Here is a 22,091-nt window from a genome sequence, read left to right on the forward strand (position 1 = left end):
CCCTCCCTCTTTCCCTCCCTCCCTCCCTCCCTCACTTCCTCTCTCTTTCTCTCTCTTTCTCTCTCTCCTTCCCCTCTCTCTCTCTCTTTCTCTCTCCTTCCCCTCTCTCTCTCTCTTTCTCTCTCTCTCTCTCTCTCTCTCTCGCCGGGTTGTGGAACCTGAACTTTGGGCCTGGGCATTGTCCCTCAGCTCTTCAGCTCAAGGCTAGCACTCTACTACTTGAGCCACAGCGCCACTTCCGGCTTTTTCTGCTTATGTGGTGCTGAGCAATTAAACCCAGGGCCTCGTGCATGCAAGGCAAGCGCTCTACCACTGTGCCATCTTCCCAGCCCTCTCTCTCTCTTTCTCTTTCTTTCTTTCTTTCTTCCTTTCTTTCTCTCTTTCTTTCTTTCATCCCTCCCAGCTCAATTCCTTACTGGATCTTTTTTTGGGGGGTTGTGTACCAGTCCTGGGCTTGAACTCTGGGCCTGGGCACTGTTCCTGAGCTTTTTTACTCAAGGCTAGTGCTCTTCCACTTTGAGCCACAGCTCCATTTCTGTCTTCTTGGTGGCCAATTGCAGATAAGAATCTCACAGACTTTCCTGCCCAGGCTGGCTTTGAATAGCGATCCTCAGATCTCAGCCTCCCGAGTAGCTAGGATTACAGGTGTGAACCACTGATGCCTAGCTATCACTGGATTCTTTTGAACAGTATTTTGCTTTGAAACATATGGTCTGGATAGAAGGGCACTGGTCCTTCCAGTAGCCTAAGAGAGAGTCTTAAAGTACCAAATCATCACAATTTGCCCAGGATTTAGGGGTTCCTGAATAAGTAGAAGTGAATGGCCCAGGTAGACTGGGATAAGTTGGCACTCTAGTCTTGACCAAGCCCATATGTAGTTGACTTTGCCATTATCTTGCCAGGAAACTTTGGGCCAATGGTCTAATAACTACGGAATCTGATGTTCTCATCTCTAAGAGGAAGGCTTAGAACTTTAGATCTTTCCAGCCCTCAGATGCCAAGGCTGGAAGTCCTTGGTTCATTGTACCATATCCACTGAGTTCTACTATGTGTCACACACTGTGATCTTCCTGCCCACCATGGCCCGGGGCATGTAGCATGGCACCTCACACATAGTAGATGCTCAGTAAAGGTCTGTGGCAAAGATGAATGTATAAATTCACTGTAAACCCCCCCCCCCATTTCTGGCTTGATCCCTATGTAACTCCTAAAGCCTCTGCTCATAGTTCACAGTTCTGGCCTGTGTCCTTTTACCTATGGTGAGAAACAGAGATAGAGAAAGATATACAAAGACCTAGAGACAGAGGAAAAATCACTGGAGACTTCCTCATCTCTATTTAATCCTTTTTTTTTTTTTGGGTCCGGTCATGGGGCCTGAACTCTGGGCCTGGGCGCTGTCCCTCAGCTCTTCAGCTCAAGGCTAGCGCTCTACCACTTGAACCACAGCGCCACTTCGGCTTTTTTCTTTTTGCTTATGTGGTGCTGAGGAATCGAACCCAGGGCCTCAGGCATACAAGGCAAGCGCTTTGCCACTGAGCCACCTTCCCAGCCCCTCTATTTAATCCTAAGCCAATAGACAAATCTTCTTTGAGGGCAACCACAGAAGCACTGAAGATGGCACCAGGCTGGGCACAGGACACCTGAGTCCTAGTCTCTGACCCACTTCTACTGGCCAGGAGACTATGCTGGTCCCTTAACACTGGAACTTCAGTGTGGATGACAGTTTTGGTTTATTTGTGTGTTGTGCAGGACCTGGGACTTGAACTCAGGACCTGGACACTATATTTAGCTCTTTTGCTCAAGACTTGTACTCTATCACTTGAGCCACAGTTCCCTTTCTGGCTTTTGGGTGGTTAACTGGAGATAAGAGCCTCTCAGATATGTCTGCCTGGGCTAGCTTCAAACCATAATCCTTAAATCTGAGCCTCCTGAGTAGCTGGGATTATAGGCATGAGCCACTGGTATCTGGCTGGAAGGCAGTTCGTTTGTGTTGTGGTGGACATCCTGTCACTCGTGAGCTTTTGAGGCTGTAACTAAAGGCAGGAGCTCTGGCCTCTTAATGGAGCTGAACATGCCCGTGAAAGAGAAGGGCACCCGGTTGCTGTGCCCAGTGGCATTGGATGTCTAATTTGGATGCCTTCCTGTGAAGGTAGCACAGATGACTAGTCTGGTCACACGTAGGTGCTTGGAGCCCATCTGAGCAAAATGCCTGGATTGGGTTACTCTGTCCCAGGTTACCTTTTGTCTCCTGGACCTCTGCTTCCAGGAACATCCTACCTAGCATCTGACCCTGAGTGGGTCTCTAGAATCAGACAGTCCAAGTTCCCAGATCATCACTTCCTAGTTTGCTCTACAACCACGGTATGTTATTTGACATCACTGAGCTTTGGTTTCCGCATCTTCATTTGCTAACAGTAGAATCTATACAGAGAACTTGCTCAGGCAAAGCATGTACTCGGTTAATATTAGCTATTATTGTTACCATAACCATCATCATCACCAGTCTTGGTCAGTGGGGAGAGAAAAGAACAAGCTGAATCTAACAGAGTCTCTCACCAGGTAAATCTCCCTGACTCTAAGCCTTCCTTCCCAGATTGCCCTTGGAGAACATTACTTCAGTCTACTGGTCAGGATACTCCCCGTCCCCACCCCTCCAAAGAGGAAGGAGCATCTCTTCCCTATCTGTGCCCCCTGCCCAGATCAGCTGATCTGTCTGAGACACCAGACGGAATTCCCTGAAGGCAGCACTGAGCTAGCCCCACCTCTGGGTGTTTTAAAAGCATGCCCTGCAGACTGTGAAGAAGACAGGGGGTGGGAGAGGGACTTGGTGAGATGATCATAAAGCTGAGAAGGTTCCCTTCCCCTCAGGAATTGAGCCAAACTTACCAGTGTAAATACACCTGCTCCTAGCACGGCATAGACTGCATGGAGCCAGGGTACCTGTGGGCAGAGGAAAAATGGGCTTAGGATGGCTAGCAGGGGCAGTGAGCAGGGCTGAGTCCAGAGGTTAGAGGACATGCACAACTCCTCACTCCATGTGGACATTTTAGGGAGGAATCCATGATTTTCTGGGTGCTCATGGTGGTGGTATGGTATGATGAGGTGACCCCAAGATAATCACTGAGGGACTGACAAGGAGCTCCTAGCAAACCTGATTTTTAAAGTATTTATTTATTTCATGTATTTTGCAGATACTGGGGTTTGAACTCAGTCTCATAATTGCTCTATTTGCTTGCTTGGCTGGTGCTGTACCACATGAGCCATGCCTCTAGTCTTACATTTTGCTGGTTATTTTGGAGACAGAGTCTTGTGGAATTTTCTGCCTGGGCTAGCCTTGAGTCATGATCCTCTGGATTTCAGCCTCCTGAGTAGTTAGAATTACAGGCATGAGCCTGTAGTGCCGGATCTGGTATTTCTTCCCTCTATACAGCCCTAGGCTCCCACTGGAATAGGATGACACATGAAGCCAGTTCCCTGTCCTCCTAGGTTTGGCTAGGTGCTGTTTCTGCCTCCCAGTTTACCTTCATCCTAGTCTAGTGTGGAATCTGTCTGTCTCTTGATCAGGGGGCTCCCTGGACTTTCCCTAGGGGCAAGGAACTCAGCTGTGCAAGGGTGTAGATTTAAATTCAGGGTGTGTGGGGTTGGGGGAATCTGAAGTCTGCCAGTTGTGCATGGTGGACCTTGCTTTGGGAAGCCAAAAGAGCACCCCTTCCAACCTCTGCCCCCCCAGGTCTTTCCCAAGGTCTCAGAGGCACCCAGCGGTGTGTGAAAACCCTACATGTCATGCTAACCCTTCCCTCTGGGGGGGCCTCCCAGGAAGCTTTCCAGAAGATTCCTGGAAACAAAGGCATCCCATTAGCTAGACCTCAGTCAATAATGGGTTCTTTGAAGTTCTAGGGCTCCTTCCTGTAACACCTCCTCATTGTAGATACACAGAGGGCCCCCAGGCCAGCTCCGGTCCCTCCCTTCGTCAACAGGATCCTGGGAAGAGCCAAAGAAATGCCAGCAGAACCAATCTTGATGTCTTGGATAGGGAGCCAAATGCCTCTAGGCTGGGGCTGGTTAGGATGGCATGGGTTGGGGAGTAAAGGAAAACCCTCCCAGCCCTGGCAGATAATGTGTGATGAGGGGACCAGTAGCAAGCCTGGCTGAGTTTGATACCTCAGTAGGGCTCCAACTGATTCAAAGCTCATGCCCTTCCTGTGATGGCCCTAATCTACCTTTACAATCTTTGCAGTGGCCTGCGTGCGTATATAGTCCCAGCTGGCATTCCCCAGGGCAGGCTGGACGTCACTAGAAGAGCTGAGAATTGCTGAGTCTCCAGGGGGGTGGTGGAGGGCACTGCTTCCATCACACCGCCCTCACCCTCCTTCCACTCACCAGGATTCTGCCTTTCTAGACTCAAGGCTGATTCCCCACCCCCATCAGGAACCCAGAGTTGGTGCCCTCTCCTCCCTCACCCCTCCAGTGGCATGGGAGAATGGGAAAGGTGAAGCCGGATGCGACTCATGGGGTGCCCAGACCTGCCAAGAAAGAAAGGCCTCCTTGTTTGCTTGCTGACACTGCCAACAAGCCTGGAGCAGGTGCCAAGAGGGGTTGGACAGGATGGCAAACTAGGGCTTTGGCCCTGGGCCTGCCCTGGAGGGTGCAGGAGAGGACAGCACCCAGGCAGTGAGCCCTCCCCACCCTTCCCATGGGCCTACAGGCTAGAGACACACTCACATATTGGAAGGGCAGGAGGATAGCTAGGATGAGGCCACTGAAGAAGAGGGTCATGAGCAGGACGAAGAGCACGCCCTGGCAGGAAGTGAAATCAAACTACGGAAAGATGAGAGAGACAAGAGAGAGGGCTGTCAGCACTGAATCCACGGAACCCACCCTGAACCATGTACTGACCACAGGTTGCAGCCTACGGTCTTCCTTTTTCCCAAATGGCCTCCCTTGACCCAACTCACCCAATTACCTCTCCCCACCTCTGCCCCCTCCCCCATAGCTTAAAGCTCCCGCATGCCACTTCCCCTTGCCCATAGGCCTGGGAGCTGACCTTGGTCTGGAAGCTGAAGACGGTGACTGAGAGGCAGACAAGGGCCGTGATTCCCAGGCACAGCAGCACAGATGTGGTGTTGTAGTAACTGACAGTGGGAAGAGGGGATCAGCCTCCGCCAGCAGTCTGCCCTCCCTGTAGCCCTCCTCTCAGGCAACCCTTTGCTGCCAGGATCTGATCTCATGAGCTATGGTCTTAACTTTAACCCTATTCCCAGGACCCTACCTCTCTAAGCTTCCTTAGTCTTTTTTCTGATCCTTCCCTCCCCCATCATGCTTAGACTCACTGTCCTGTAAGAAGGATCTGGAATAGGTATGGGTATGGGTGGGAAAGGTTTGTGCTACTGCTTGGAGGTGGTTTACAGGTAATAGCAGGATCTGGGGCTCTGTGTGTGTGTGTGTGTGTGTGTGTGTGTGTGTGTGTGTGTGTGTGTGTGTGTGTGTGTGTGTGTGTGTGTGTGTGTGTGTGTGTGTGTGTGTGTGTGTGTGTGTGTGTGTGTGTGTGTCCTGGGACTTGAACTTAAGGCCAAACTGCTGTCCCTGAGCTGTTTTGTTCCAAGTTATCCACAGCTTCACTTCCAGCTTTTTGCTGGTTAATTGGAGAGTATCACAGATTTTCCTACTTGGACTGGCTTCAAACCATGACCCTCCGATCTCAGCCTCCTGAGCAGTTAGGATTACAGGCATGAGCCACCAGCACTCCGCTCTGGGGATTTTTGAGCTGCAGCCTGAGGGGAATTGCCTTGCTTCCCACCATCCTTGACACCTATCCCACTAACCTGGGTAGGTCCAGAGCCACTGGTCAGGTGGGGGCTCAAGGAGTGAGCTCTAAGCTAAAGTTTCAGCCTGCCTGAGTGTCTCTGCCTCCATTCTAGTGACTGCAGGAATGATAGGGGTTGGGGTCAGCACTCTTCAGCTATGGCTAGATCCTGGCTGCAAACCTCTCCACTCCTTCTACCTGACCCCCTTTACCTGGACAACATCCCAGTGAGGTAAGCCATCGACAGAGTCTGAAAGGGGAGACAGGGTAAAGGAATGTTCCAGTACTCAGACTCAAAGGGCCCAGGCACCCTCAAGTCTAGCGTAGAGCTCTACCCATGCATGTGGCTCTCCATGCTAATTTGGCTTCATCCTGACATAGGTTCGTGTTCGGGACTCAGGCCCAGCTGAATAGCATCTCTCAGTCCAGCTTGTAGACTTCTCAGCCAGAAATCTCCTTTCTCACTAAGGCAGACCTGCTCTGATCCCCTGGTAAGACCCCACCCCCATTATCCTATCTCTGGGACTCCTATATAAACCTCATAAAAACTAGAGCATGAAGAACAGAGACTAAATGCAGAGGGAGAGGCTGAAGCCCTTTGGAAAGGGAGGGTGGGTGTCTTGCTGGAAGAAGTGGGGCATAATGCCTCTGCCCCCTAATAACCTCGCATTGGGATGTCCCCAGTCCTTGGCCCTCAGAGGCCATGCTGCTGTTTCTGTCCTTCTGTCCACACAACCCCCCTCTGTCTCCAATCTACTCCAATCACTTACAAAGACGGTCAGCAGAATCAGGTTCCAAGGAAAGTGCCTCCTGCAAGGAAAGCCAGGGCCTCAGACCAGAGTTATTTACAAAGAGAGGTCTCATCCCTCCTGCCCTGCAGACTTATCAGAGCCTTTGGCCTCAACCATATTCCCCTGTGCCCCCATCTGTCCATCGACCCTGCTCCCACCTCAGGGGTGTCAGTGAAGGACTGGACTAATGGATAGCCTTAGAGAGGGATGATGGGGCCCTCTCAGGGGTGCACAGCACCTCGGTGGGAATTAGGGCTGGGGTCAGGACTTTCCGAGATCCCCAAACTGTTATCAATAATACCTGGGTCCAGAACAGCAAGCCAAGGTCAAGTAGGTTGCGAAGAACACAGCACTGTGGAGACAGGCAGATGGGTAAGTTCTCATCCAGATGCGACCCTCCCTCTAGCCCCTGCTTCATTCTACTCTCTGCCTCCCTTAACCATAGGGTACCAGGCAGGGTGGTGAGGGCAGGGAGAAGAACATGGCTATCCTATCTGCTTGGTGGTCTAATGCCAGAAGAGAGGATAGGATGAGTCTGCTCCTAGCTGAATCGGAAGAGCCATAGGACAGCTGTTCCTGACCATGCAACCTAAAGTGGCCTTAAGGATACTACTTGTTATTTTATTTTATTCTTTTCTTGGTCCTGGGGCTTGAAGCTGGGCCTGGGTGCTGTCTCTGAGCTCTCTTTTGCACTTGAGCCACAATGTCACTTCCGGCTTTTTTGAATACTTTATTGGAAGTAGTCTCATGGAGTTTCCTGCCTGGACTGGCTTTCGACTGCAACCCCCAGATCTCAACCTCCTGAGTAGCTTGGATTGTGGGTATGAGCCACTGGTGCCCAGCCACTAATTATTACTTTAAAAGCTCCAATATACATTTTCTATGTACTAAGCAGAGTGGGGGGTTGGGGGAGAGAATTCTAGTACTGGGACTTGAACTCAGGGTCTCATATTCCTGCTTAGTTTTTTCCATTCAAGGCTAGGGCTCTACTGCTTGAGCCATATCTCCACAATAGTTTTTGCTGGTTAACTGGAGATAATAATCTCACAGACTGGCTTTGATCTGTGGTCCTCAGATCTCATCCTTCTAAATAGATAAGATTACAGACTAGCGCTTAGTTTAGGCAGAGTTTTTAAAGTGCATGACAGATACCAAGACAATCCTCCTTGCTTCACAGTAAGGCTAGGTGACTTTTCCAAGGTCAACCAATTGCCGTGTTGCAGAAGCAGGATTGGAACCCAGGGAGCCTCCAGGGAGCTCACTTATAACCACTACCTTACATTGCCTCTTCCAGTAACTACCTGTAAGAAGAAATCTTTTACTTTTTTTGCCTGAACTCCGGGCTTGGGCGCTGTCCCTCAACTCTTCAGCTCAAGGCTAGTTGCTCTACCACTTGAGCCACAGCACTACTTTGAGCTTTTTTTGCTTATGTGGTGCTGAGGAATCAAACCCAGGCCTCATGCATGCAAGGCAAGCGCTCTACCACTAAGCCACCTTCCCAGACCCTCTTTTAGTTATTTTATTGTTGGTCAGTCCTGCTAGGCTATGATCTCATCCATACCTGGCTGAAGCCGGAAGTGGTACCTATGGAATGAATTTCAGGATCAGGGAGTCATGTGTGGTGGGAGGCAGAAGGGGACAATCCAGAAATAGTAACTGGGAGGCAAAAAAGCATGAAGGATGAAGGTTCAAGGGTAAGGTTAGTGTCACCATCAATGCATGGCGGCACTGCCCCTTCCTCCATCTCCTTCCTCTGTCTCTCACCTACCCTCCACAGCAGCAATTCCAAACATCTTCCTCCTCCAAACCCCTCAGGCTGCCTTACTGTCCAACTGGCTACCTGATGTGTCCCAGAAAAATATGAGATAATGAGGTGGTGCTCTTCTGGCTCCTAGCCTGTCATCTGCAAACCTTATGTGGTGACATGACACTCCCATCCCTCTGCTCCCTTCCTAGGACAATCCTTCTCCCCTCCCCCCCCACCACCCCCAGCCTCAGCTCTGGGGTTCATCCCTCAACATGACCTTTTCTCTTCTCCTATCTTTCCCTCTTCTTTCCTTCCTTTTCCCCTTCCATTCCCTTCTCTTTTCTTTTGTGTCAGTCCTAGAACTTGAACTCAGACCCTGGGCACTTTTTAGCTTTTGTGCTCAAGGCTAGCACTCTACCACTTGAGCCATAGTATCACTTCTGGCTTTTTGCTGGTTAATTGGAGATAAGAGTCTCTTGGATTTGTCTGCAATCCTCAGATGTCAGCCTCCTGAGTAGCTAGGATTACAAGTATGAAATACCAGTATCTGGCCATGATCTATCTTTCTTTCTTTTCTTTTCTTTCTTTCTTTCTTTCTTTCTTTCTTTCTTTCTTTCTTTCTTTCTTTCTTTCTTTCTTTCTTTCTTTCTTTCTGTCTTTCTTTCTGTCTGTCTTTCTGTCTGTCTTTCTGTCTGTCTTTCTGTCTTTCATTCTTTCTGTCTTTCATTCTTTCTGTCTTTCATTCTTTCTGTCTTTCATTCTTTCTGCCTTTCTTTCTTTCTGTCTTTCTTTCTTTCTGTCTGTCTTTCTGTCTTTCTTTCTTTTTTGGTTGATAATGGGGCTTGAACTCTGGGCCTGGGCGCTGTCCCTCAGCCCCTCAGCTCTTATGAGATGCTGAGGAATCAAACCCAGGACCTCATGCATGCAAGGCAAACATTCTTCCATTGAGCCACCTTCTCAGCCCCATGATCTCCTTCTTTAACCTCCCTACTAAAGATTTCCTCAACCCTTTTGTATCTTCTACATCTTCTCCCAGCTAGCTACAATTACTATCTACCCTGACAAAGTTGTCTCCACTTGTGATGTCTTCTTCTCCATGTCCCTAACCCAGCAAACTCCACCTCTGCCTCAAGGACAGCTGGCTTGGCTACACCAGGCTGACCTTGTTGAGTCCAATTGACACTTACCTGACCTAACTTGTCATTACCTTACCAGACTTCTCCATGTCTGGTCACTCCTATTGTTTCTCTGATTCCATAATGACACACTTTTGGGTCCCTCTTCTCTCCCTGGACACTCCTAGGTTTCTTTCAGGGAGTCTGAACATGCCTGGTTCCTTCACTATAGGATCTACTCTCTTCACATTTTCCCTAGGTGGGTTCACTTGAACCTATATTTCAACATTCTTCTTCTTCTTCTTCTTCTTTTTTGTCAGCCATGGAGCTTGAACTGGGCCTGGGCACTGTCCCTGAGCTCTTCAGCTCAAGGCTAGCACTCTTATTACTTGAGCCACAGCATCACTGAACCCTATATTTCATATCTCCATTTTCCTCCTCCACCCTAGACTAAAATATCCAGCTGCCTAATAGGCAGACCATATATATATATATATATATATACACACACACACACACACATATATATGTACATATACATATATACACATATATATATACCTGAGATATATGTATGTATGTATTTCTCCCCATCCTGCAGAAGATGCTGTGCATCTGCCAAGCCACCCAGCTGGAGGCTTCAGCATCATTCTTCACATTTATCCTGTCACGCCCAATTAATCACCTGGATCTGTTAATCCTCCTACTCAGGCACTTCACAAATTTGCCATCTCCCCTCCTTCTCCACCACCTCCCTTTGAGGGTGGGCCACTTCTTTCTCTTTCCTGGTCCTCCTGCCTCCAGCCCTGCCTTCCACCCTCCATGCTACAGGTGAGTCCATCCAGCCCATGGCTCCAAAGTCCAGCATCTCTCCAGCTCTGCTCTCACCATGCTCTGCCCTTCCACCCCACCCTTCTCATCACAAGCTGTGCCTGCCACTCTAGTCCTGCTGCAAAGGACTGGCTAGCAAGTCTTTGGAGGCTTCCTCTTCCAGGAGGCTTTCTCTGCACCATGGGGTCCCCTCAACTAACCCCAGATCATGACTAGCTCACCTGATGCCCCAGATATTAATCTGTTTTCCTACCAGCTAACCAAGAGGGCTTGCACCTGGTAGCTGCTCCTTAAATATTTATGGATGAAAAGAGAAAACAAATAGAACCAGGCAATGGAGGAGCTGAGACAAGCCTATCAACTTGTCACCCTGCTCACGCAGGTCAGCAGATCTGTGCTGCCCATGACCTCATTCTCTTTCTTGCTGTGGGGCTTGAACTTGGGGCTCACTGAGCTCTTTTGCTCAAGCTAGTGCTCTACCACTTTGAGCCACAGCACCATTCTAGTTTTCTGGTGATTAATTGAAAGGACTTTTTACCCTGGGCTGGCTTTGAACCGTGATCCTCAGATCTCAGCCTCCTGAATAGCTAGGATTACAGGCATGAGCCACTGGTACCAGGCTTCACCCCGTTCTTCTTTTGATCTCATTTGAGTCACTGGTCAGTCACTTAACAACAATGACAATAATAGTATCCTTGTGTATGTGTTTCTTGGGTGTGGGTCCTGTCACACTGGCCAGACTAGAAGCTTCCTGAGGGCAAGGGCCTTGTTTCTCCAGTCTTTCAACCCTTAACAAAGAATTAGGTGAAAACATAGAACAACCCAAGATCTAGGGTCTATCGTGCAATTTTAGAGCCAAGTGCCAGCACTCACAAACCCTGGCCTGCTCTGACTACTGTGTGGCTGTGGATGAGTCATTTAATAGCCAAGTCTCAATTCCCTGCTTGGCTGAACAGGAAGATGGGTACTGGCCCGAGGAGAGGCTGCAGATGAAGCATTTGGTGCAGGCACAGCTCCTGGATGGGAGCTACTATTATGTAATTAAAAACTTTCTGGTAGACAGTCTCCCACTTTTCCTCCTCTTCCTGGCTTTTCCCTCCTTGTTCTGCAGCAGCCATTCTGGCTCAGTGGGAGCAATCAGACAATAAGGTGAGGACCCAATGGACAGAGGCAACAGGGACTTTGGGAAAGCAAAGCTCGTGTAACGTGTGTGTGTGTGGGGGGGGGGGGGAGTCTGGTGCCCCAGGGGGCAAGAATGAGTCAGGAAAGAGTGAATAGCTGAATGCACGTCAGAGACTGAGCCTCAGGGCCTGGGATGGTTTGTTTACAAGAGTGTCAGGACTGGGAGTGAGACTCAGGTGAAGGTTAGTTACCAAACCCAAAGTCCTTCCCCAACTTGTCCTGTTCTAGGACCCAGTCCTGTAGATAGCAGAGTACATATGGTAAGGGCATGAGTTTCACCATCAGACACACCTGAGTTTCTATCCTGGCTCTGCTACTTAGGAAGCAATAACTTCTCTCTGCCTCGGTTTCCTCATCTGTACAATGGAGGGGTGTAATTATAGTACCTGTTTGGTAAGTTATTGAAAGGATGAGTGAAAATTATTTGAAAAGCACTTTGCACAGGGCCTCATGAATAGGAAAAGAACTTAAAATATTCTCTTTGTTATTGTTGCTGTTCTAAAAGGAGGAGGTTAAGGACTAGGCACCAATAGCTCACACCTATAATCTTAGCTACCAAGGAGGCAGAGATCTCCATGCAAAGCCAGCCCAGAGAGAGAAGTCCATAAGACTCATCTCCAATTAACCATAAAAAAGCCAGGAAGGGGCTGGGAAGGTGGCTCAGTGGTAGAGCACTTGCCTTGCATGCCTGAGGCCCTGGGTTCGATTCCTCAGCACCACATAAGCAAAAAGAAAAAAAGCCGGAAGTGGTGCTGTGGCTCAAGTGGTAGAGCAACTAGCCTTGAGCTCAAGAGCTGAGGGACAACACCCAGGCCCAGAGTTCAGGCCCCACGACTGGATAAAAAAAAAAAAAAAAGCCAGGAAGGTGAGCTGTGGCTCAATGGTAGAGCAGACAGGAAAAACAAAACAAAACAAAACAAAATAACTCAGGGACTGCAGCCAGTCCCTGAGTTCAAGCCCCAGGATTCACACACACACACACACACACACACACACACACAGTCCCTGAGTTCAAGCCCCAGGATTCACACACACACACACACACACACACACACACACACACACACACACACACACACAAAGGAAGTCACCAGGACAGTGTCTGGGGGGAGCACTTGGTGTGCTAAAGGCCATAAGATACTCCAGGACTCCAACAGGAGTTGCTCTGGGACCAAGTGGGATGAGTTGAGGGGTGAGAAGAGGGCAGGGAAGAATCCCAGGTCAGCTTCCTGTAGGAAAAGGGCATCCTAGTAGTGGGGCTCCAAACACCCAAAGGTACTCACTCCATATCCATCTCCTTTCTCCTCTCCACCTGCATCTACCCTGGAGCCAGCCAGCACATTTCTGTTCTCTGTCTGGACAAGGTGAAGAGATGATCTAGATTCTACCACTTAGAAGCCAAATTCTCATGACCCTCTCTCCAGACTCCCAACAGACAGACAGACAGACAGACAGACAGACAGACAGACAGACAGACACACACACACACACACACACACACACACACACACACACACGAGTGGACTAGACTCTGCCCTGTTTGCTGAGCTTGCTTGTTCCTGGGCTTTCCCCTGTTTTCATCTACATAGAGCATGGTGTCCCCAAAACCCTCCCACAGAAGGCTAGAGAGCCACCCAAGAACTCCACTCCTAAGTTCTCAAGGGGCTAAGGCTGCCAGACAGTGCTGACGTGTCGGGAGCCATGCCAACCTGCCATGTGGGTTGGTTGAGATGGCTGTCCCTGGGGGTCTCATTAGCTTTACACACAGTGTTTCTCAGTGCCCCAAGACATAGGCCTCCCTCTGGTTTGCAGATGGGGCATCCTAGGAAAGGCCCTAAGCTGAGCCTACTTTCCTATCAGATTCTCTATGCAGAAACAGGCAGGGCAGTGTAGTGTGCAGGCTCCTAAGTCCTGAGGATCTGTCCCCCGCCTAGTGTGTCCCTCCCTCCCCCCCACTTGCTGTCTGAGATCCCTGTCCAGCTCCCAATCTGTCCAGGTCCTTATATATCACACATACCACATGCATTCTCACATCCATGATTTTTGCTTTAAGCCACTCATCTCTTGGAAATGATCTGCCCTCCTGGTTGATCCTATGTGGACTGAGAAGCCTAGTGTGCTAGCTTCCCTCCGCCCATCTTCCTGCACAATGCCCTTGAGCACGTGGCTAGTTCCACCCATCACCGCCCCCTGCAGGCAGAGGCCTTCTTCTCCCAGCAGCCTCAGACTGGGCTGGGCCCACAGTGGCAGTGGAGGGATACTGAGAGTGAGCAGCAGTTCTCTGACCTCAGGGTGGATCTTACCTGGAATCATGCAAGTAAGAGGTAGGTCCAGGATCATCTACAACTTCAAACCTCTTCCCTAAATTCCCTACCATGTTCTTTAAAGAATATGAGATTAACAGAAGCCAGTGGCTCAAGGGCTGAAAGGAGACTGCCAAGCAGAGGGATTAAGGACACAAGCTGTAACTTGAATCCCAGATCTACCATGGACTAGCTATGTAACCATAGACAAATCACTTACTGACTACCTGTGGTACCTTGGGCAAATTACCTAACCTCTCTGAGCCTTCGTTTTCTGAGGTAATCGTAGCCAATGCAGGTAAAGATCAAATGCAATAGTGTACACCAAGCACCCAGAACAATACCCAGCCCTTATTAGGCACTCTTTAAGTGGTGGTTGTTATGATTAATAATTTCATAAGCATTAATAACAATGTTCATAAGAGTAGCAATATTATCATTAGTGTGGTTCAAGGTGTTCCAGGGCCCTCCCTCTATAGCCAAGGTACTGTGTCTCTCCAGTCCTGGGTCTCTCAACTTGTGCAGGTACTAGAGTCTGTCCTTACCTCCTGCCTGCCTCATCAGTTCCAAATAACCTCAAGTGAGACTTCTGGTTAGGCTCTACAGCCAGCAAGATGGAACAAGGGCTGGAGGGTTTATGAAGACGGTCCCCATAGAGTGGGGGAAAGGCATAGGCTTGCACTCACACAGGAGTCTTCTCTGGGAAGGGGTGAGGCTGGGGTATACTTACTATGATGCCCAGTACCAGCCTGGATTGGCCTGGACATAGTCTTTAACGGGGTCACTGCAGAAAAAAAGGGGAGATGGAGAATCAGAAATTACTCAAGGTCTCTGCTTCTGGGTCAATATCTGGCACCTACCCTACACAATTTTCAGGACTTTGGAGGAAGGGAGAGGGATGTGGTCCCTGGAGGGACAGGAGTCTGGATCTCATCATAGGCTGGAGCCTAAGAATGCCTGGCTGTGTGGCTGGTGGAGGGGTCAAGCAGTGTGTCTGCCTCATGGACACCTGCTGCCCAAGAGGGTCACCAAGTCCTCTGCACATTGGATGGGATCTCCTCACATTGGCCATCCTTAAAGGGTTCCACTGACCTTCCCCATCCAATCTCTCCAAGGGTACTTGAGCTCTATCCCTGAGGCCTGAGGCCTGAGCATTATCCTTGAGTGTTTCCCCCCCCCCCCCTCCTCAGGGCTAGTACTCTACTACTTGAGCTATAACTTCACTTTCAGCCTTTTTTTTTTTTTTTTTTTTGGTCATGGGGCTTGAACTCTAGGCCTGGGCACTGTCCCTCTGCTCTTCAGCTCCAGGTTAACACTCTACCACTTGAGCCACACCACCACTTCTGGCTTTTTTTTTTTTTTTTTCTGTTAATGAGGTACTGAGGAATGGAACCCAGGCCTCATGCATGGGAGTCAAGCAATCTACCACTGAGCCACCTTCTCAGCTCTCAGGGTTTTGTTTTGTTTTTTTTAATGTTTAATTGGAGATAAGAATCTCACAGACTTTCCTGTCCAGGCTGGCTTCAAATCACGATCCTCATATCTCAGCCTCCTGAGTAGCTAGGATTTCAGGCATGAACCACTGGCAGCAGGCTACCAAGGGAACATTGTAAACGAGGTCTGATGCCCCTAGAGGTGGCAGCCCTCACCACCAACTTACCAGAAGGTAAAGAGAGCCACAACACCCAAGGTCACCAGTAACTGGATCAGCAGGATGGTATAGACCTGGAGGGGGGGGGAAAGGGGGAGCTCAGTTTGAAGCTAGGTAGATTCAGTTCCCCTCCCCCACCTAGGCTCAAGGAGACCCCTCCCCTTCCCCCAGTTTCTAGGAATCCACTGGAATTTCTAGCTACATTTTCTGGGCTCTTGACCTTCTTTCTCAGGGGTCCTGGATAGACCCAAAACAAGAAGGAAAGAAAGGTACCTTATAGTCAGGACCCCTCCCCCCAAAGGAAGCAGCCCCCACAGGACCCAGAGATGTGCAGGCGGCTTCTGGGGTGACACTGAATGAGTAGACGCCATGAGCTGGATGGCAAGAGAAGATGGGGGGAATGGCTTCTGCAGGCAGAGGCTGGTCCCCAATCAGCCCACTCAACCCTCTCCAGTCCTAGAAAGTCAGTACCTTTCTGATGAAGACACGGCGAACTTTCTGGTCATCCCAGCTGAAGGTGGAGAAGAGTTCATGATGTCCGGTGGGGAAACCACTGTCATAGCTGGAGCTGCTGCCTGGTGGGCAGGTGCAGGGCTGTGAACCAGGGCTGTGAACCTGCCACCTGCTTAAAGCTGCCTTCCCCTCAGGCTGGTTCTGGGGACCACCGATGCGTTCCTGCTCCAGCCCAATTCAGCCCACCCCCTCTTCTCATTGGATCTTCCTGCTCTGGGTCCCAGAAATGAACTCTTTCCCCTCCCTCTCCCTCCACCCTGGCTAGGGCTCTGCCATACAAATGTGTCCCTTCCCTCTGCTCTGTCCATCCCCAGTTGTGGACACTTTGGCTCCTTGTGTCCAAGAACCAGAAAAGGGACAGCCATTTTCCAGGCTACTCAGCACAAACCAAGATCAAAGTTCTGGGTCTTAGCTTGCTTTGAGGCCGTTGAGAGCTGGGGACTGAGAACATCAGAGCTTCTGATGCTCTGGCTGGAAGCCAAAGTCTGGTTGAGGTTGGAGGACAGGTCAAGAAAGTGGTGGGAATGAGGGGCAAAGGTTCAGGACCTGGTCTCAGAACTCAGGCTTTTGGATGAGCATGGACTCCACAATCAAGTAGACTCACAGGTGGGTCCATTGTCCTGTAGATCTGAATGGTTAATGTGACCTAGAGTAAGTCATGACCTTTTCCAGGTTCACTCTTTTCACCAGTCCTGGGACTTGAACTGAGGGTCTGGGAGCTGTCTCTGAGCTTTTTTAAACTCAAGGCTATCATTCTACCACTTGAGTCACACAGCTTCACTTCTGACTCTTAGTCTCATGGGCTTTCTTGCCCAGGCTGGCTTTGAATCATGCTTCTCTGAGCCTCTTCTGCTATGGGGTGGTAATGCCTACTTCATAAGGACCAAAGGAGATAAAAATGAATGCCTGTGAGCTCCGTGCCTGGTGGGGACTATACCCTCTTCTTATGCACCTCCTCATGGCTATTCCAAAGTCTTCAAATGTGTCCACTCTGGTCCCTTCTGCTGCTCCCACCAGGTCTCCCCACTGCACACCATTCAAATTCAAGTTACTAATAAAGTTTCCATGGGAACTGGATGCCTATAATCCTAGCTACTCAGGAGGTTGAGAACTGAAGATCTGGTTCAAAGCCAGTCCATGCAGGAAAGTCCATGAGACTCTTATCTCCAATTAAGCACCAAAAAAAGATAGAAGTAGAGCTGTGGCTCAAGAGGTAAGGCACTAGCCTTGAGCAAAAACGCTAAGGATAGTGCCAGGCCTGAGTTCAAGCCCCAGTACATAATCTCTCTCTCTCTCTCTCTTTCTCTCTCTCTCTCTCTCTCTCTCTCTCTCTCTCTCTCTCTCTCTCTCTCTCTCACTCGCTCGCTCGCTCGCTCTCTCGCTCTCTCTCCCTCTCCTTTTCTCTCCCCCTCCTCTCTCTTTCCCTCTCGCTCTCTTTATCTTTCTCACATACACATAGCCTTCATGATTAGAGTCCTTCAGCCTTCTGCACATTCCTTTCTCCTTTTCTCCACCTGTTCTCTTGCCTCTGGATCTCTGTGCATCCTATTCTTTCAGCTCTCTTCTCTGTCTCTTTACCAGGCTTACCCACAGCATCCTTCAGAGCTTGATGTGGATGCCCTTTGCTCTGGAAACCTTCCTGGACAGGCAGGTGGGCCAGGTGACCTGCCCAGGCCTATGCCACTGCTTCTATGGCACCATGTGGTATACAAGTCCACTCTGCAAAGAAGAGACCCTGGCAGTCCTGTGCACGCCTCAAATGAGATCACTGCTGACACTGCAGGTATCACATGTGGACCAAAAGGTATATAGCATTTTCTGCCTTGACAGTTTCTTGGAAAATATTTCTTGAAGCAAAGCAGCAATCTACTCAGGGCCTAGATATCAACCTTTAACCCTATACCTCACATTTCTGCCTACTCCTCTGCCAGCCAAATGGCCAGGCTGCAGAGGGGTACAGAGGAGAGAGGGGGGTGGGGTGGGGAGGGAGCAGTCCTGACAAGGTCAGGGGGCAGAGAGAAGGGCTCCCACAAATCAGACCTTTTGGGATCCGGTGGTAGTTGACTCTAGGGTTGGTCCTCAGGCCTTTATGCCCATGGGCTTTGTGGGAAGAGGTATAGGCCATAGTAGTGGTCACTCACTCCTGTGAGCTGAGGCTGTGTAGGGGCATTGTCCCTGGATCCCTTCTAGAATTTTACAGGTGATGGGATAGAAGGTGGGGGGAGGGGAGATGGAAGAGCTTCTTGAGCACCCTGAATTGGCTGAAGAGGACAGAAGAAGGGTCCTTCTTTGCAGCCTATGGGCAGCTGTGCATTCCTAGCTCCAAGACAAAACTGTTTCTGGCTGCTCAGCCCTGCAATGGAGCTCTCATTGCTGGTTCCTTGATCCACAGGAGTGATCACTGCCGGCGAGGGTACCTGTGACTACATCTAGCTGCAAATAACACGGGGCTCGTGCCCACACTACCTGCCCCCGACTGTGCCTCAGAAGGCAACAAAGACTAGGGAAAAGGCAGGGAGACAAGGACAGCGGTTGAGGAGTTGAATCCCGAGCCCTGTCCCAGATCCCCAGCAATCTTAGGGCCTCTGTGGAAACTCTACTTCACTGTGTAAGTGCTGCACCCCATCACTGACACCTGGGCCAGTCATAGCTATGCCCAGCTGCGGGGGTTACTCTGCCCCTTCCTAACCACTCACTTCCCTGACACCTTGTCTGCATCTCTCCTCTAGATTAGACCCTGGCTTTTGTCCACTATCTATCACTTCTATTTGCCCTAGCTCAATCAAGTGGAGGGAGAAAGTCCCCTCTTCCCTATCGAAGACCATCCAGACTACAGACATCACATTTCTCTTTTCACAAAATGGTCCTCCAAAGTTTAAGCCTTTGATAATACAGCTTCACACAACAACCACACAGTACATCACACGTGGGCAACTTACACCTACTCCCCACTCCCACCTGATGCTTCATACTCCAGAAGCTAGAAGACTTACTGGGATCCACATAGGCCCAGCTTGGGTGGAGAGGCACAGCCGTGGGGGCTGGGGGGAAGGCCCCAGCCTTCAGCCCCTCCCCAGAGGTGGCCTCCTCATAGGAGGGTGGGGCCGAGGGCACTGCCGGAGCCTCCTTCTTCTCACCATTGGCCTGCTGCTGCCCCTCCGTCCCGGGGGCCTTGTTAGCCACGGAGAGCTGTGAGGGTAGAGGCAGAGAGACAGTCATCAGGGAACAAGAGCCTTCCAATCCCTCCTCACCAGCCCCTCGATTCCTGGAACCTCCCTAGGTGCTCTTCCACCTGTGCTAGGGAAGATGGAAGGCACAGACGAGAACCTCCTTCGTTTATAGATGGCAGGACTGAACTCAGGGACATTGGGGCCCACCAAGGGCACACACTGGCTGAGATGAGCACAGGAAAAAGAAAATTCTAGACAGATGCTGGTGGGTGTAAATCTAGCTACTTAGGAGGCTTGGATCTGGGATGGCAGTTTGAAGCCAGCCCAAGCAAAGAAGTCCAGGAGCCAGGAGTACAACTGTAGCTCAAGGGGAAGAGTGCTAGCTTGACCAAAGAAAAATAATAAAAGCTCAGGGAGAATGCCCAGGCTCTGAGTTCAAGTCCCTAGATTGGTACTCCCCCCCCTACACACACACACACACAAAAAGACAAGAAGAGAAAGAAGTGGGCTGGGAAGATGGCTCAGTGGTAGAGCGCTTGCCTTGCATGCACGAGGCCCTGGGTTCAATTCTTCAGCACCACATAAGCAAAAAGAAAAAAGCCGGAAGTGGTGCTGTGGCTCAAGTGGTAGAGTGTTAGCCTTGAGCTGAAGAGCTGAGGGACAGGCCCAGAGTTGAGGCCCCATGACCAGACCCCCCCCCAAAAAAAAACAAAAAAGAAGAGAAAGAAGTGAAGGAAGGGAGGGAGGGAGGGAAGAAATTCTTAGTAGTGTTCATTCTCACTGGGTCTCTATGGTTCCAGAAAAGTATCTGGCCCACAACAGACCCTTGAAAGTACTGGAAAAAAGCTTCCTTCATTCCATCTTCCTGCCACTTTGCTTGCTGTATTTCAGTCCCCATTCTCAAATAAGGGAAACTGAGGACCAGAGAGGTTAAAGTGACTCATGCAAGGTCACATATCCACACATGGCCTGTTGGCGTAGTCTTCATCCACTAGGACTGGCCCCCTTCTGCTGGGCTGGACATATACAAGGAGAATGAAGGATGGGAAAGAGAAAGGCAGCAAAGAGAGAGGGAAAGTGATTTGAGAGAAAAGAGGAAGGGGATCACAGGGTGGAAGGAGGGCAGCTCCCCCACCCCCCTTGTCCTCAGCCTCTCCTCCAACCAGAATCACAGAATGTCACTGCTGAAAAGGAGTGACATCCACAAGACATTGCTTAAACAGATGAGGAAAGCAAGGTCCAGAAGGAAATGAACCCATAGCTTGTTAGGACTCAAACTCCATAGGCCCCCAGTCCCATGATGAGCAATTTCACCTTGGTGAAAGGCTGTAAGCCAGGACAAGCAAAGGAGAGATTGGCATGGCAGTGAATGTAAAAACAGGCATTGACCTCAGAAGGTGCTGTTTATTTAAGTCTGCCTGGTTGAATTGAAGAACTGCTGAGAAAGACTGTGGGTAAGCTCCTTGTAGAACTGCCGGCTGGTCAACCCAGTCTTCTGGTTGGTTCGATGCATTCTAAGGACCCTGAGGCTAGGGGAGGCTTGTGCTTCTCCCAGAAAACTTGTGTTGGGAGTTGTGGAGCAGGGCTGAGGAGGCAGGGACCAGTTACTCCAGGAAAGAAAGTAGCAGTGATGGGTGATTGGTGCAGTGAGGTAAGGAGTGGAAGGGAGGCTCATATAAGGGCTGCTCTTCAGTTATACCATCCCCAACATCCCCAGACCTTGGAGAAGGACCAACTGTGGGAATTCATCCTTCCCACTCCCTGACCCCCTTCATCTGTGGGCAGGCCCAGGAAAACCTACCTCAGCCCCTCTCTGGCCACTCAGTCCCTCCCTTCAGCCTTCTAGTCCTTCCCCCCACCCCACATGCATAAGGCATTCCCAAGTGATGTCTAGCCAATGGCAGGAGGTAGTATCACCCAATGACATCATTTTGAGGCTCCAAAGAGAGCTTAGCTTAAAAACAGGGAAAAGGGGGGCAGGTAATACTGAGGGGTAATGCTGAAAGATGCTATTGGTTCTGAGGTTTGTCTCAGAAGATAGAAGTGGGGATAGGGAGGGTCTTCTCCTATTTTCTCTGCCCAATCCTTACTATCTCCAAACAGAGGGCCAGAGGACCCTCCCCCTTTGCCCTAGGCCCTAGTGGTTGTATAATTCCACAGGCTGTTGATGTTACATAACCAGACTGGGCCAGCTAAGTCTCTGCCCAACACCTCCTCTCCAATTCAGGCCTATAGGGGGGGGGGGAGGAGATTATGTTTTTATTCGGTCTCATACTGGCCAAAATCAAAACAAAAAATCAGAGCATCCTGATGCAGGGTTGCCACAGCAACCCCCAACCATAGGAGATGTATCCAGCTCTCTGGATGAGGAATAATGACAGCGAATTGTGAGAGACATTCACGGAGGGCTCAAAAAATACAGGGTAGGTCTGCCGTGGAAGGGATGCTCATAGGTGCTGCCCCTCAAGCCTCATGGTGCACACACATACACACAAAATCACACAATCACACAGTCACACAGATCACCCAGGCTGGATGATCTGAAAAGTCTTGCAGTGCCAAAGCAGGGGGTGAAAGAGAGCTGGGGGTAGAGAAGAGCTTTGGGGATGGGAAGAGCTAACTTATTCCTTGAAGTGGGCATTTTTGAGGGAGTCCTCTGATTTCAGTGAGGGCCACAGAGGACCTACACACTGGAGCCGGTGAAGACTGAAGACTGCGTAGAGTGGTCCAGAAAGCAGGCTCAGGATGACAGGGATACAGGGAGTCCCGAGGATGGAGGATGGGTGCAGGCAGGGGGTTGGGGGGCTGGCGTGGCAGGGAGCGGGGAGAAAGATGCCAGTACCTTTCCCTGGGTCATGGTGCCGTCTCTGGAGGAAGAGGCGTCCCTGAGGCAGGGGCGGCCGCTGGGGTCACCGCAGCCTGTATGCGTCTCTTTCCTTCCCCCGCGTGGGTTCTAGCAACATCCACTGCAGCCGGGCCAGGCAG

The 22,091-nt window shown here is 50.2% G+C and overlaps 1 protein-coding gene across 2 annotated transcripts in view; it reads right to left on the reverse strand.

Annotated features, from left to right (window-relative positions):
• The window catches only part of Faim2 (Fas apoptotic inhibitory molecule 2), a 40,166-nt gene extending 18,075 nt beyond the window's left edge, over positions 1 to 22,091 (reverse strand). The window contains exons 1-11 of one of the 2 annotated variants that reach the window (XM_070040776.1): positions 21,949 to 22,091; positions 18,930 to 19,125; positions 15,895 to 15,998; positions 15,433 to 15,497; positions 14,503 to 14,556; positions 6,896 to 6,946; positions 6,574 to 6,613; positions 6,016 to 6,053; positions 5,045 to 5,132; positions 4,723 to 4,818; positions 2,887 to 2,940 (exon numbers count right to left, since the gene is read on the reverse strand). In XM_070040776.1, the coding sequence (XP_069896877.1) occupies positions 2,887 to 2,940; positions 4,723 to 4,818; positions 5,045 to 5,132; positions 6,016 to 6,053; positions 6,574 to 6,613; positions 6,896 to 6,946; positions 14,503 to 14,556; positions 15,433 to 15,497; positions 15,895 to 15,998; positions 18,930 to 19,125; positions 21,949 to 21,963 (801 nt within the window). In that variant the 5' untranslated portion in view covers positions 21,964 to 22,091. Of the gene's footprint in view, positions 1 to 2,886; positions 2,941 to 4,722; positions 4,819 to 5,044; positions 5,133 to 6,015; positions 6,054 to 6,573; positions 6,614 to 6,895; positions 6,947 to 14,502; positions 14,557 to 15,432; positions 15,498 to 15,894; positions 15,999 to 17,976; positions 18,094 to 18,929; positions 19,126 to 21,948 lie in introns of those variants that run through there. The other variant, XM_070040785.1, reaches the window with a different exon arrangement.

The sequence above is a fragment of the Dipodomys merriami genome, unplaced genomic scaffold (assembly GCF_024711535.1).
Source record: "Dipodomys merriami isolate MVZ:Mamm:240054 unplaced genomic scaffold, mDipMer1.0.p SCAF_10, whole genome shotgun sequence".
NCBI classification, from domain to species: Eukaryota; Metazoa; Chordata; class Mammalia; order Rodentia; family Heteromyidae; genus Dipodomys; species Dipodomys merriami.